We start from the raw sequence: 14894 nt of genomic DNA, 5'->3' as shown, positions 1-14894 counted from the left end.
GGTTGTGGTTCTCTGCCAGCTTCATGAGGAAGCAAAAGGAGGTGGGTTCTCTGCCTTGTCGGGGTGGCAAAAAGGAGTTTCTTGTGAGGGCTTCTCCGCCTAGCTGTGGGGGCTAAAGGAGAGTCACGTTTTGTAGTGCAATACTTGGAGGGTGCCTCCAAGGAGTGGACGTAGGTCGAGTCGACCGAACCACTATAAATTTTTGTGTTCTTTTTCTTGCTTCCGCACTTTTAAATTCCGCATTTATTTTTATGGTGTGATTTGGTTTGTGATTTTCTTTCTTTGTCTTAAGAATTTTTAAATACCAATTCACCCCCCCCCCCCTCTTGGTTAGCTTGGGACTAAGTTCATAGGGCTTAACATCCCGAACGAACTTTCAGTTTTCACCGGGTATTTTGAATTCTGTGGGATTTTTATCGAATGGAAAATTATCCGGATGTTGAAATATTTTGGTTTAGTACATGTAAAGTCTTGAATCATTCTTTTACGTGATTTCTAGTTATTTGGATCTGTGCATTTTATAACGACTTCTATCAACTATACGATATTTCAAGGGGTTTTCTAAATTGAGCCAAATCATGTTTATTGGTTGCAATGCATTGATGATAATGAAGAATGTGGTTATATGATTGAAATTATTATGACATTACTGTGATACAACTTTGTGTGAAAGACAAGTAAGAACTTGTTGAACGGTTGGTTGGAGACTGATTGACCTGTACAGGATGGTGGGCCAACGAGCTTTCCTTTAAATATGGTATGGTGTTATCCTCTACCGATCACGTGATTACTGAAGGGAGTTATAAGGAGATGATTAATGTGCCGATGGAAAAAGAGTGACGACTCTTTTCACTGAGCCAACAGATAAGAAACAAGATATATGATACAAGACTGAAAAACACCGTAATATCCAGGGCTTTTACTTGTGGAGTATGTTGTGAGTATGATTACTGATTATGAAATACATGTGTTTAACAATTGTTCTTATCGTTATTATATGATTTATCGTTACTGTACGGATTAACTGTTAATGCATGATTTTACTATTATAGCATTACTGTTCATGTCACTGGATTGTTAGTGATACTAATACAGGCACTGATACTACTGATTCACCGTACTGATATTATGCACGTGATATACTGTGTAAGTGACATGTGATTCAATGAACACGTGATATAAATTATTAGATTGCATGTGATTCACTGAGCACGTGATATTGGATAACTGAATTGCAAGTGTACATCTTGATATGATTCTACGACCTTGATTGATTCCAACTGTTTCAAACGATGTTATGATTTTATTTCATTGATTTGATTTCAATAGTCATGAACGATAGTATTAATTTGATGTTTTATACCGACTGATATTATTGAACCGATGAATTCTTTTTATACGATTGATATTATTGACTGATTAGATTGATATTATCGATACAAAGATTTCTTTAATGATTTAACTGTGAGATTTTAGATATGATGATTTGTCTACTGAATTGACTGGTGTTGTTGATATGACTACTACTGTAGAGATTTAATGCATGTAATGATTCATTGAGCTATAAGAACTTTTATAGATTTTATTGATTCTTCCACTGACAGTGCTAGCTACACACATTTTTGTAGTGATTTCTGTTATTGTACTGATTACTATTTCTGCAAGATTTATGATTCTGCATTGACTCAATGATCATGTGTAAGTGACTGCTATGATTTGAATGATTGACATGCATATTGCTTCTGTACCGTGCTTTGATTTCAGTTTTAGGTATTTGGTGACCTGCTGGGCTTTTTGATGCTCATTATATGTGGTTAATATTCTCAAGTCAGGACAAGGGAGCAAGAGATTGAGGTTGATCAGGAATCTTCAGGTTTTTATCCTTTTATTATAGTGATTCTTTTTGTACTCAAGACAGGATGGATTACAAGTGATTAATGTGTAGATCCTGAGTATTGTAAATGAACTTTTGGGAATGAATAGAAATGTTTACTTGATGTTTTAAATTATAGAATTTTGTTAGACTGTTTAATACTTATTGATGACTATAGATAGTGAAAGTTTGCTAGAGATGTTAGGCCCTATGAACTAGCCCAAAGCTACTTAAGAGAGAGAGGTGAATCGGTATTTAAAATAAAACTCAAACTTAAATCCAAAAACCAAGATTGAACATAATGAAATCAACGATGAGGAAATTAAATACGGAAGCAATAATAAGAAAAGAGCACATCGAATTTATAGTGGTTCGGTCAAACCTTGACCTACGTCCACTCCATGGAGGCACCCTCTAGGTATTGCACTAAATAAGTGTCTCTCCTTTAGCCCCCAAAGCTAGGCGGAGAAGCCCTTACAAAATCACTTCCACCTTCCTCGGTGCGACGGAGTCACTTGTGCCTTTGACACCAAAGAGATATTCTTCTTTGGTGAACTTCCCTCGAGACAAGTCTTGAATCCGACGGTATTAAGGTGCAAGCCTGTAGGAGCAACTGTGTGGAATCCCCTCCACACTCCCTTAAGTCCCCCTCATAGGATCTTCTCCCTCTAAGACTTCACCCATTCCTCACTCCCTTTCAAGTTCTCTCATCAAGTCTCCCCCACAAGAACGAAGCTACAATGGCTGCCAAAGACCCTTACAAAGTGTCATGACAAAGCTTAAATAAAATAGCTCAAAACGAGCTCATTAATGCAAGTTACGGACATTATCATCTAGGACGATATAAATATCGTCCTGTACGATCAGTATAAATTCAGCTCAATGGCCTGGGATGATTTGGGATGATCAGAAGAAAATTGGTTACATCGTCCTAGCCGATCTCACGATTGTCCGAGATGATTAGTTTAAAACCGATTTCAATCGTCCTTATCATCGCCCTGAATTAATGTTGGTCGATGTTAATCGTCCAGGCCATCGTCCCGGTTGATCCTACGATCATCCCGGACGATGTGATCGTATCAATCAGTCATTAATGCTTTCCAAACATACTAGATCAATTTAGGTATAATTATGTTAGATCGTCCTGGATGATGTGTATATCATCCTGGCCGATTGCCTAAAATAAAGAATACCTAATCTGATCAAGATGGCTGATTCTTTCTGAATTGAGCCTATCATCTTGGACAATACAAGTATCATCCTGGCCGATCAACATATGAAGGCTGCCTTAATGACTATGCCCTATTTAAGGTTTCTATTTTTGAACAGATCATCCAGGCCGATATAAATATCATCCCGGACGAGGTTACCAAAAACAAAAATCTTTAGGGAGATACAGAAAATCTTCCAAGTCACAAAACATCAGGAGCCACACCAAATACAATAGACTCAAGAATGGAAAAAAGTACAAACTGACTCAGACCTAGTCTACCCAATCTTGAGCTGATTCCAAATTGCAGTTCGATCGTGTGAACCTGAAATATCTATACATAAGACAGTCATAGAGAAATAAGAATGTTTGTTATCATTAAAATCATAAACCAATTATCCGCAACAGATAGCTCTGGTAGAAGATTGACTTAAAGGATCAATTGAATAATTCTTCTAAGTTAGATCTTGGGGCGTCATAATTTAAAGGTATCAGAGTAGTATTATTAGATGAATTAATTGTTATCAGAGCTGTAGGATTTGATTGAGAGTTGGGTACAATGGGTAGTTTCAAGTGCATTATATTGCATATATAGTTGTATGTATGTATCATTCTGATTATATTGAACTGTGCAGGTGAAAGTTAAATGGATAATCCAGAATCAAGTGTGCCAAATGAGCAACACAGTGCAGCTCCAGTACCCTCAGCTCCAGTACCCTCATAAAGTATGATGTAGTTGGCTACTATTATTGCACAAGTCATGGGTGACACATAGAGTAAGTTGAGTGGAAGTAAAGAAGAAGAAACAGATAAGCATTTACAGACATTTCATAAGTTGAAGCCTCCGTTGTTCAAAGGAGCTATAGGATCACATGCTGCTGAAGATTGGATAATGAGGATAGAAAAGATTTTTGACAGCATGCAATGTCCAGAAAGTTGAAAGGTGCCTTTAGCTGTGTTCCTATTTGAAGGAGAAGTAGAGAGATGGTGGATTGGATAGCAAAGAGAGAAATTTCAAGGGAAGACAAATGTTGAGATCACATGGGACGAGTTTACTATAGTGTTCCGGATGTGGTTTGTACCTCCACAGCTCGACGACAAATGCAAGAAGCTTTTATTAAATTGGAGCAAGGACGTAAGACAGTGATGCAGTATGGGGCCGAGTTTACTGCACTTGCTCGGTATGTTTCTCATTTGATCCCCGCTGCTGAAGAAAAGTGTTATATATTTCTGCAAGGATTGAATAGCTGAGACACCCACTAGTACCATTACAGATTCATGAGTTTTCTGAGTTGGTTGAATTGGCTAGATTGATAGAGATTGATTTAGCAGCACCAGCATCAAGATATGTAGTTACCCGGAGGAGCAAAGAAGAACCGAGTAGAGAAAGAGATAGAGAAAAGAAAAGCAAGTATAGTGAGTCAAGGGGATCTGCATCGGTAGCATCTTCTGGAAGCTATAGCGAGTGCATTCATTGTGCTCAACGACATGTAGGTCTGTGATATTTATTGACGGGACAATGCTTTTGCTGTGGATAGCAAGGACATAGAATAGCAGATTGTCCTCAGAAAGGGTTTTGAGGAAAAACTGATTATGGCACAGGATAGACTGTACCTAGACGTACTGTAGGATAGAGGACCGTCAGATCAAGAGCCTATAGTGAAAGATCAACGAACAAGATGATTGATAGAGCTGTCAGTGATAGTCAGAGGGAAACCATTGCTCCATGACCTACTGCCCCTACTCCAATAATGCCACGTGTATACAGTTTACAACACTATGAAGATCAACAATGACCTGAAAGTTCTGCTGGTAAGATTATTTAATTAATTGATTGACTTGGCATATCATGCATAGTGAATGACATGTGATTGAAAGAACACTATGACTGTGTGTATCATTTTCAACAAGTTTTGATTTTGATTCGTTTTGTTTTGAGTTTTGATTTGAAGAATTTGTATTATATTGCTTTTTGCATTCGAACCCTTAAGGGAAATGTCAAGGACGACATTTTTCTTAAGGTGGGTAGATTGTAAAACCCCTCTGAAGTGCATTTTTTAGTGCAGTTAGTCCGTACGAATTGACTTTAGTACTGGACGAACAGAAGAAAATTGTGAAGAATCTGTATGGTTCGTCTGGATGAACCTGTATGAGCCTGGACGAACCGTCGAGACAAAATTTGTCTAGAGAGCAAATCGTCCAGGAACGAATACACTTCATCTGGACGAGGTTTGTACAGAGGACAAATCGTCCCGGGACAAATGGAAATCATCCGGGATTATCTTATTTGATAATTATTGGAATTGAGATATTTTGGATCATTTTGAAGAGAGAGAAAAAGCTGGAGAGAGAAAGAGAAGGAAAGAGAAGAGAAAGGCTTAATTTTGGAGGCCGCGGAGCGCTTTTCGTCCATCGACGCAGTTAGAAGAATTTTTATCTCGAAGTAAGGAATCCAAATCCTATTTTTGATTTCAAAGATTTTATGTTTTGGTATTTTTCTGCTATATTTTTTGTTTTCGTTATCAAAAAATGTGCATATCTTTGTATTGACGGAACTTTTAATGCGTAACTTTTGGTATGTTATAGAAATGATGTTTTTATATGATTTAAGTATTTTTTAGAAAGTTTTTACCGGGTATTTTAAATTCTGTGGGATTTTTATTTAATAGAAAATTATTCGAATATTGAAAAATATTGATTTAGTACAAGTAAAGTCTTGAAACGTTGTTTTATGTGATTTCTAGTAATTTGGTAATTTTTTGGGTATGTGCATTTTATAACGACTTCTGTCAACTACGATATTTCAAGGGGTTTTCTAAATTGAGCCAAACCATGTTTATTGGTTGCAATGCGTTGATGATAATGAAGAATGTGGTTATATGATTGAAATTATTATGAAATTACTGTGATATTCTTGTGTGTGTGAAAGATAAGTAAGAACTGGTTGAACCGTTGGTTGGAGACTGATTGACCTGTATAGGATGATGGGCCGACGGGCTTTCCTTTAAATATGGTTTGGTGTTATCCTCTACTGATCATGTGATTACTGAAGGGATTTATAAGGAGATGATTACTGTGCCGACGGGCAAAGAGTTACGACTCTTTTACTAAGCCAACGGATAAGATACAAGATATATGATACAAGACTGAAAAACACCGTAATAGCCAGGGATTTTACTTGTTGAGTATGTTGTGAGTATGATTACTGATTAATGAAATACTTTTGTTTAATCATTATTCTTATCATTATTATACGGATTTATCGTTACTGGCGGATTTACTGTTAATGCATGATTTTACAGTTATAGCATTACTGCTCATGTCACCGGATTATTACTGTTATTGATATAGGCACTGATACTACTGATTCATGGTACTGATATTATGCACGTGATATACTGTATAAGTGACATGTGGTTCACTAAACACGTGATATTAATTATTAGATTGCATGTGATTCACTGAGCGCGTGATATTGGATAACTGAATTGCAAGTGTACATCTTCATATAATTCTACGACCTTGATTGATTCCAACTGTTTCAAATTATGTTATGACTTTATTTCATTGATTTGATTTCAACAGTCATGAATGATAGTACTAATTTGACATTTTATACCGACTGATATTATTGAACCGATGAATTCTTTTTATATGATTGATATTATTGACTGATTTGATTGATATTATGGTTACAAAGATTTCTTTAATGATTTAAATGTGAGATTTTAGATATGAAGATTTGTCTACTGAATTGACTGGTGTTATTGATACGACTACTACTGTAGAGATTTGATGCACTTAATGATTCATTGAGCTTTACAAACTTTTATACCGTTTATTGATTCTTCCACTGATAGTGCTAGCTTCACATGTTTCTGTAGTGATTTATGTTATTGTACTGATTACTGTTTCTACAAGATTTATGATTCTGCATTGACTCAATGATCATGTGTAAATGACTGCTATGATATGACTGATTGACATGCATATTGCTTCTGTACCGTGCTTTGATTTCAAATGTAGGTATTTGGTAACCTGCTGGGCTTTTTGAAGCTTATTATATGTGGTTAATATTTTCAGGTCAGGGCAAGGGAGCAGGAGATTGAGGTTGATAAGGAATATTCAGGTTTTTGTTCTTTTGTTATAGTGATTCTTTTTGTACTCAGGATAGGATGGATTACATGTGATTAATGTGTAGATCCAGAGTATTGTAAATGAGCTTTTGGGAATGAATAGAAATGTTTACTTGAAGTTTTAAATTATAGAATTTTGTTAGACTGTTTAATACTTATTGATGACTATAGATAGCTCTGGTAGAAGATTGACTTAAAGGATCGACTGAAAAATTCTTCCAAGTTAGATCTTGGTGCGTCACATAGGCACTCCAAGAGGTGTGGGTGGGTTTGGTGGGGTGAATTGGTTATTTAAAAATTCTATCAATTAAACATAAACAGAAGTAAAATCACATAATAAAACTAATGAAATTTTTCTCCTTACATTTACGTAATAAACAAAATTACAAAATAATATTTATTTATTTAATTATTCAATTTTTTTTCTTTTTTAAATAATAATCAATATAGATAAGGCTTGATAATCAAAGTATAGATTTCTAGGAATAATAAATTTACATAAAATTAAAATGCAGGAAAAGTAAATGTTTTTAAAAAATGAATGAACGCACTATATTTTGCAGTGGTACGATCAAATAATAAACTATCTCAACACCCCTAAGTCTTCATCTATAGGTATTACATTAAAACTTTATTATCTCTCTTTAGCCCCTATAGAAACATTGTGAATCCTTTACACAATCACATCCACCAACCTAGGGTGCTAGAGTTACCGTAAGCTTTTTCACCTTCCTGGTGAAGGAAATGTGCCTTGAAGGTTTTTCACCCACATAGTGATGGCAGTGAACATGGAACCTTTTCACCCTCGAGGTGAAGGAAATAAACCTATAGTCCTTGTTCACCTTGCTAGTGAAAGTAGAGAACATGAATTCTTTTTCACCCTCCTAGTGAAGGAAAGGAGCTTAAATTATCTAATTAGTAATATATGTTTAGAAAGGGGCTTGTACTATTTTTTAATTTCATGAACCAATCATCTATTATGGTTTCAAGATCATACAATATAATTAGTTCCTTCAAATAAGAATTTGTTCAGTATGACAAGTGGCAATTAAATATCATCTTGGGAGTAAATCTGGTTAACAATATGATTAAGTAGATCATTTAGTATGATCTTAATATTTAATTATTCTTGATTTTATTGTCTAATCATAAGATTAAATTTTGTAAGATTTGTCGCAATCTTACCATGCGATTAATGTCATACAATAAAATTAGGTCATATTTTGAATTTTAAAATATTGCCTAATTTTTTATTGCGTTAGGAATATCGATTTTTATTGATCATCTTGTATGATGTGGATCATATAGTATGATAAGTTCAAATTAATTTTCTTTTAGTTAAATGTTTAATTAATGTATATTTTTATCAGATCTTATAATATTCATGAAAATTAATTTGTCTCTCCCTATGTTTGTGCACAACTGCTAAGATAACATACACCATTTATAGGTCTCCTGACTCATGAAATATAAAAAATAAATAAATAAAAATATAGGCACTTTATATAAATATCAAACCTATTCTATGTAGTCTGTAGATAGGCCTTTTATATGATGTATAACATACTTAAAAAGTTAATGTGCACAAAAATATATCCATAAATAATACCAGGAGAGCCAAAATAGAAACTCAATAATATTTTTTATCATCAAAATTATAGGATTGAGATCCTAGTTTATAATAATCTCACCCTTTTTTATGATGGCAAATATTATTTGTTGAATGTATATATTAATTTAATTTTCTCCTAATCTCCACCTTACTTACTAATTTTTCATAATGTTAATGAAATACTTTTTATTTTTTTACTTTTTAATATCAATTATATAAAAAATAATAAAATAAAAAATAAACACATATTTTAAAACTAATAAGCATACATTCTACTCCTCCTTTTTATAGCACTAAAAGGAATAAAAAATAGGAAAAAAACTAATAGAAAATGATAAGAACCACACAACATATAAGCACTTAGAAGTTGTAGGGACCTAATCATGTAGAGGTGGTGGTGGTTAAAATTACTAATGATGGGTAGAGAACTGACTCCTAAACCAAGCTCGATCATCCTCTCATTATGTTTGTGTTACATTTACAGTAGTTCATCCTACTTGTGAAGCCACTCCTAGTGTTGACTAGTATCTTTATAATGGATGGCTCTTTTCATCTCTAGTTGATCAAGTCACTACATTATATAGTCAAAGTCATAAGTAAGGGATAGTGCTGGAGCTCCCCCTACATCATTTCACTCGGGATACATAATATAACATCCGTGGAAGCATCTATCACTGTTGAGGATGTGAAAGGAGCCATTGAAGAAAAAGACTGGAAGGTGATTACGTGGCGCTTGATATTAAAGGTTGTGTTTGGATTCAAGTATATAAGCTATCAGATGAACTAGTTATAAATTTTGCTAAATTTTTTTTTAGGGAAACGTAGGGCGGGACTTACTCGTTAATATAAAAAATGATTACAAGGTCCTTAAAGAGAACTCAAGCTCACTACTGCTCTGAGGATCTATAAAATTAAAAGTAAAAAAAAAAAAAAAATACTATGAGCTCAAGTTTCCAACTACAAAAAAGTATAAAAAATCACAAGTACATTCTATCGTGCACAAGATCGAGCACCCAAAAAACCCTATAGGTCAAAAAGATAAAAAGTAGCTCCAAAATCCTCCTGAAAAGGTAACCCGCCAAAAAACCTACATCATAAACAACTTGCACCAAGAGATAATAGACAAAATAATAATAAAAAAATAGTATGAATATAAAATAATAAGGATATACCACCAATGCGGAACCTAAATACCATCAATAAACAACCATACCAACCCAATAAGACAAAGTCTCCTCTTCCACCAAAAGAGAACCAGATATACCAACAAATACATCATAGCATTAAGCTCAGGATAAACCACAGTACAGAACTCACCAAGAGCAAAGCGAAAACCCCTAGTTAATAAACACCAACAACAATAAACAGCAAATAGAACAACCCAAAGGTAATACCCGTGCAAGGCTGCCAAAACAACCAAGCAACAATCAGTAATCTCATAGTAGGGACAAAAACTAAAATCTCCCACAATATGAACCAACCATAATGCAAAAGTAAGAAGAACAACCCAAAGGTGAAACTCATGGACAGCTGCCATAATAGCCAACCAATAACATATAACAAACTGCACAAACCCTTGCAGTTTATAGCAATCAAATCATAAAAAGAGAAGAAGTCATAAGAAATAAAATGCAAAACACTACAGTTCTGGATAATCCAACACTACAAGGCTAAAACAAAACCACAAAAATTAATATCATCAATAATAAAATTTAGAAATGAAACTATATGAGGCAAAAAAAAAATAACAACCCCTTTGATAAATAGAGGACCCATCCAACCAAGAGAAACTACAAAAGAAAAGTTGGAACACAAATATCAACCATCCACCTTTGGGAATAACATAAGGAACACCAATGTTATCCAATTTTAAGAGACCCCTAACATGGTGAGGGAGATTAGAACAATTGAAATCAGTCATGGAAGCCATCCCATAGCCGCACCTTGCAATGGCCTTAGCACAAGCATTCCCCTCTTCATTAATAACAGAAAAAGAAATATTGAGCATGTTCAACCAATTCATAATTTCCCTTCTCATGTTAAAAAGCTCAAGATTACACATCTTATCATTCCTAACAATAATAGACTTATAGTAATAATAAGAACAAACCTCCACAATAATATTAATGCAATCCAGAGAAAAGTACCACTTTAAACCATAATTAATAGCAAACGTGATAGCAATATTAACATCCCAACTAAAATAATGGCCAACTAAACTCACAATACAATTACCGTTAGAATCCTTGATGATACAACCACAATACATTTTATCAATCCTAAAAGTTTTTCTTTTGTTTATTCATAGGATTGTGAATGCTTATAAAATTTTTATTTTAGAGGATAATCAAGTCAGTTGAACTAATGTCAAATTTAAACTTGATGAAATATGTGACAAGGGATAGGAGAGGTTTGATATTTACCCTATCATCTGCTTTTGCAATGACTATGTTGTGAAGGATATGTTGGATTATGCAGGCATCTTAAACTTAAGTGTAGACTTAGAAAGCAAGACTATTTAGTGAAGTATCCCTTGATTTAAATATTGTTGAGTTTATCCATATTTAGGAAGAAAGGTAATAAAGCGTGCTTTAAGTTCATTAGTGGAGACATGTAAGATCTGATCAAAATCCACATGAGTGATTTCTACATGTCTCCTATAAATAAAAGATTAAAGGTTTATCCCTTTATTATTGACTCTGAACCTAGTGAGGAACTCAAAAAGCAACTACGAGTTGAAAAGAAAATCTAAGGTGAGAATGAAGTGTGTTGTATTGCTAACAAAGAAATTTAAAACTTTAAAGTTCAAGACATCCTGATTGATGATTTTTGTTGGAGTTATCCAGACAACCTTTTAACTAGAGTAGGCATTTTCTCAGGAAGTTTGAAAAAACTGAAAAGATTTTGGACATCTTGAAGAGTGGCCTAGTAGAGCTTCAGAGTGCTTTTGACTGGCCATTTGATAAATAGAAACAAGAGTATACAAATGAAGGAAAAGAATTATGTTGTTTTTTATTAGACATCCATCTCATTATTTAGATTTGAAGGCAAAGGTATATTATGATATATATCTTATAGTATGATCCAAAGAAATTAATTTATCCAAGCTATTTAGTCAAAATGGTTGGTTGAATCATATAGTATGATCAAAATTATATTTGCACATCTTCATTATATCCATAATCCTGAGTAGTGATATGGTATGATCTTGGACTAATGCATCATAGATTTCAAAAAAGGATTATTTTTAAAAAATATCATATTAGCTAAATTGATTTCATCTAATGGCAAATGGCACGTAGATCGTTCAATATGAATTAGGTAGTTATATAATAAGATCATCAATTATTGGTCCAAATTGGACCATTCAGACATTTAAAGATCATATAGTATGAATTAGGTTTGTACAAATATAATATAAGAAAATTTTTTATTTTCCTTTTCCATATTTTTTCAATTTTTTTAAAAATAGATTGATTTGCGAATATCAGAAAACTTTTACTAGCTAGAAATGATAAAAACTCTAAAAAATAATTAAAAATTAATAAAAAATTATAAAAAATACTTAACAAATATGGAAAGACACAAAAATAAATTATTGTACACATTATCCATTTCACTCTACCATGAATCAAGCAAGAATATCATTAATGGGCTAAAGGTATCATAGTTTAGGAATTTGATGAAATTATTTCCAATTGATTTTCTATGGTTCATAATATAGTTGTATATCTCCCTTAGCTATATTATCTCTAATGAAATGTTGTTTAATGTCTATATGCTTAGTGTGACAGTGTTTAATTAGATTTTTTAATGAAAATGGCACTAGTGCTATAACACATGCTAGGAATGGTGACTATTTAAAATTCAAGGTCTAGGATTTGTTAATTTAACCATAAGAGTTGATCAATATAGCTTTTTATAGCTATGTATTCCACCTCAACGCTAGATAGGACAATGAAATTTTCTTTTTACTAGACAAAAATTAATGATTATCCTATGAATTGATAGGTTTTAGCGATACTTTTTTATATTTACCATACACCCTATAATGTCTGAGTTTGTAGAAATTATGATTTTAAATGATGAGCTATATCTAGGAAATGAGATACCTAAGTTTTGGGTTCCTAAAAGGTATATAACAATTCTCTTAACTACAGTCATATAAGATTCATTGGGATCGGCTTGTAATCTAGCACTAAGACATACACTAAACATGATGTCAGGTCAGCTAATAATCAAATACATAAGTGATTAGATTATCCCCCTACACTTCTTCTAAACTAAAGATTTTCCATTTGGATCTCAATATATAATTTAATGTTAGGGCTCATGGGTTTATTTATTATATTAACATCTTCTATCTTATACATCTTTAGGATCTCCTTGGTATGTTTGCTTTGATTAAGAAAGGTTCAATCATCTCTTTGTTTAAAACTAAATCCAAGAAAGCATGTAAGTTCTCCCATAATGCTCATCTCAAACTCTCTACTCATGGTTTCTAAAAAAGTATTGCATAGGCTTTTATCTTATGATCCTAATTATATGCCACATATATATAATGAGTAGATCACATCCTTCTTTCTTTATTAATAGGATGGTATGTACACTACCCTTAACAAATGATATATTTATTAAAAATATGGCAAGTCTATAACACCAAGCTCTAGGAGCTGGCTTTAGTCCACAAAATGTCCATTTCAATTAATAAACATGATTAGGAAATGTTGAATTTTCAAATTCAAGGGTTATTCTATATAGACATCTTCCTTAATTACCCCATTTAAATAAGAACTTTTAACATCCATCTAATGAAATTTGAAGCCCCTAAAATATGAAAATGTTAATAAAACTCTAATAGCTTCTAACCGAGTTATAGGGGCAAAAGTTTCCTAAAAATTATTACCTTTAATTTCATTATGCCTTTAGGTACTAACCTAACCTTATTCTTAATAACTAATCTGGAGTCATTCATCTTATTCTTGACACCCATATAGTTCTTACAACACTCTAGTTCTTAGGTAAAATAACTAACTCCCATACATCATTCCTATCAAATTGGTTCAACTCTTCTTGTATAGTTAAAATCAAGAAATCATCAGATACGGCTTAATCTATACTAATGACTTCTACCATTTAGATAAATGTATAATGATATACCTCATTCCTAAGTCCATGCCATGTTCTAACTCCTACAGATGAATCTTCTAGGATGACTACATGAATATGTCTATTCTCTAGACATTAACTCTGAGATTCTTCTCTATTTCTTAGAATAATGAATTCTACTCCTTGGGTAACCTCTACCACTTCTTTTCCTTCTAATCTAGTCTCCCCAGATTAATCGGTTTCATCAAATTTCACATGAGATAACTTCTTTACAACTAATGTCCTCTTATTAAATATCTTATAGGCTTTACCAATAGATAAGTAATTTAACAAGACTCCTTCATCATACTTAATATCAAATTTGTCAAGAGGATATTTCTATCAATAAGAATGAACAATTTACACCCAAAGACATGATGATGTGAAAGAGTGTGTGTTCATCCCATAAGTAGCTAATATGATGTCCAATTAAATTTAGATCTTATATTAACCTTATTCAGAACATAATAAATAATATTCATTATTTCTTCCAAAAAATATCTAGGGAGAGAATATTCAACAAACATAGCCCTAGTAACTTATACTAAGGTTATATTCTTTTTTGTAGCTATCCCATTCTACTATGGGGTCCTACGGGAAGAGAAATTATATTCTATTTCTAATTCCTTATAATATGTTTCAAACTTATAATTCTCAAATTATCCATCATGATCATTATGAATATTAGATATTTTACATCCTAAAATTCTCTAAATCCAAGTGAAAAATGTTCTAAAATTTTCAAATAATTTATTTTTATGAGATATGAATCTAAACTAGGTGATTCTAAATAAATAATTAACAAGTACATATCCATAAGTTTTCCTTCCAAAGTTGGTTGTACTAATACACCCAAACTTGTCTATTTATAAGATTTCTAGTGGCCTAGATGTAATGATGTCCATAATAAAATGA

General features: G+C 33.0%; 1 protein-coding gene across 1 annotated transcript in view; it reads right to left on the bottom strand.

Annotated features, from left to right (window-relative positions):
* Nucleotides 1-10893, bottom strand: part of LOC110098036 (CSC1-like protein RXW8) — a 37189-nt gene extending 26296 nt beyond the window's left edge. The window contains exons 1-2 of the mRNA XM_020824736.2: nt 10655-10893; nt 10106-10168 (exon numbers count right to left, since the gene is read on the bottom strand). Coding sequence (XP_020680395.2) covers nt 10106-10168; nt 10655-10893 — 302 coding nt within the window. The remainder of the gene's footprint in view (nt 1-10105; nt 10169-10654) is intronic.
* Nucleotides 10894-14894: the final 4001 nt, after the last annotated feature.

The sequence above is a fragment of the Dendrobium catenatum genome, unplaced genomic scaffold (assembly GCF_001605985.2).
Source record: "Dendrobium catenatum unplaced genomic scaffold, ASM160598v2 fragScaff_scaffold_726, whole genome shotgun sequence".
NCBI classification, from domain to species: Eukaryota; Viridiplantae; Streptophyta; class Magnoliopsida; order Asparagales; family Orchidaceae; genus Dendrobium; species Dendrobium catenatum.
This window is presented reverse-complemented; position numbering and strand designations above follow the sequence as displayed.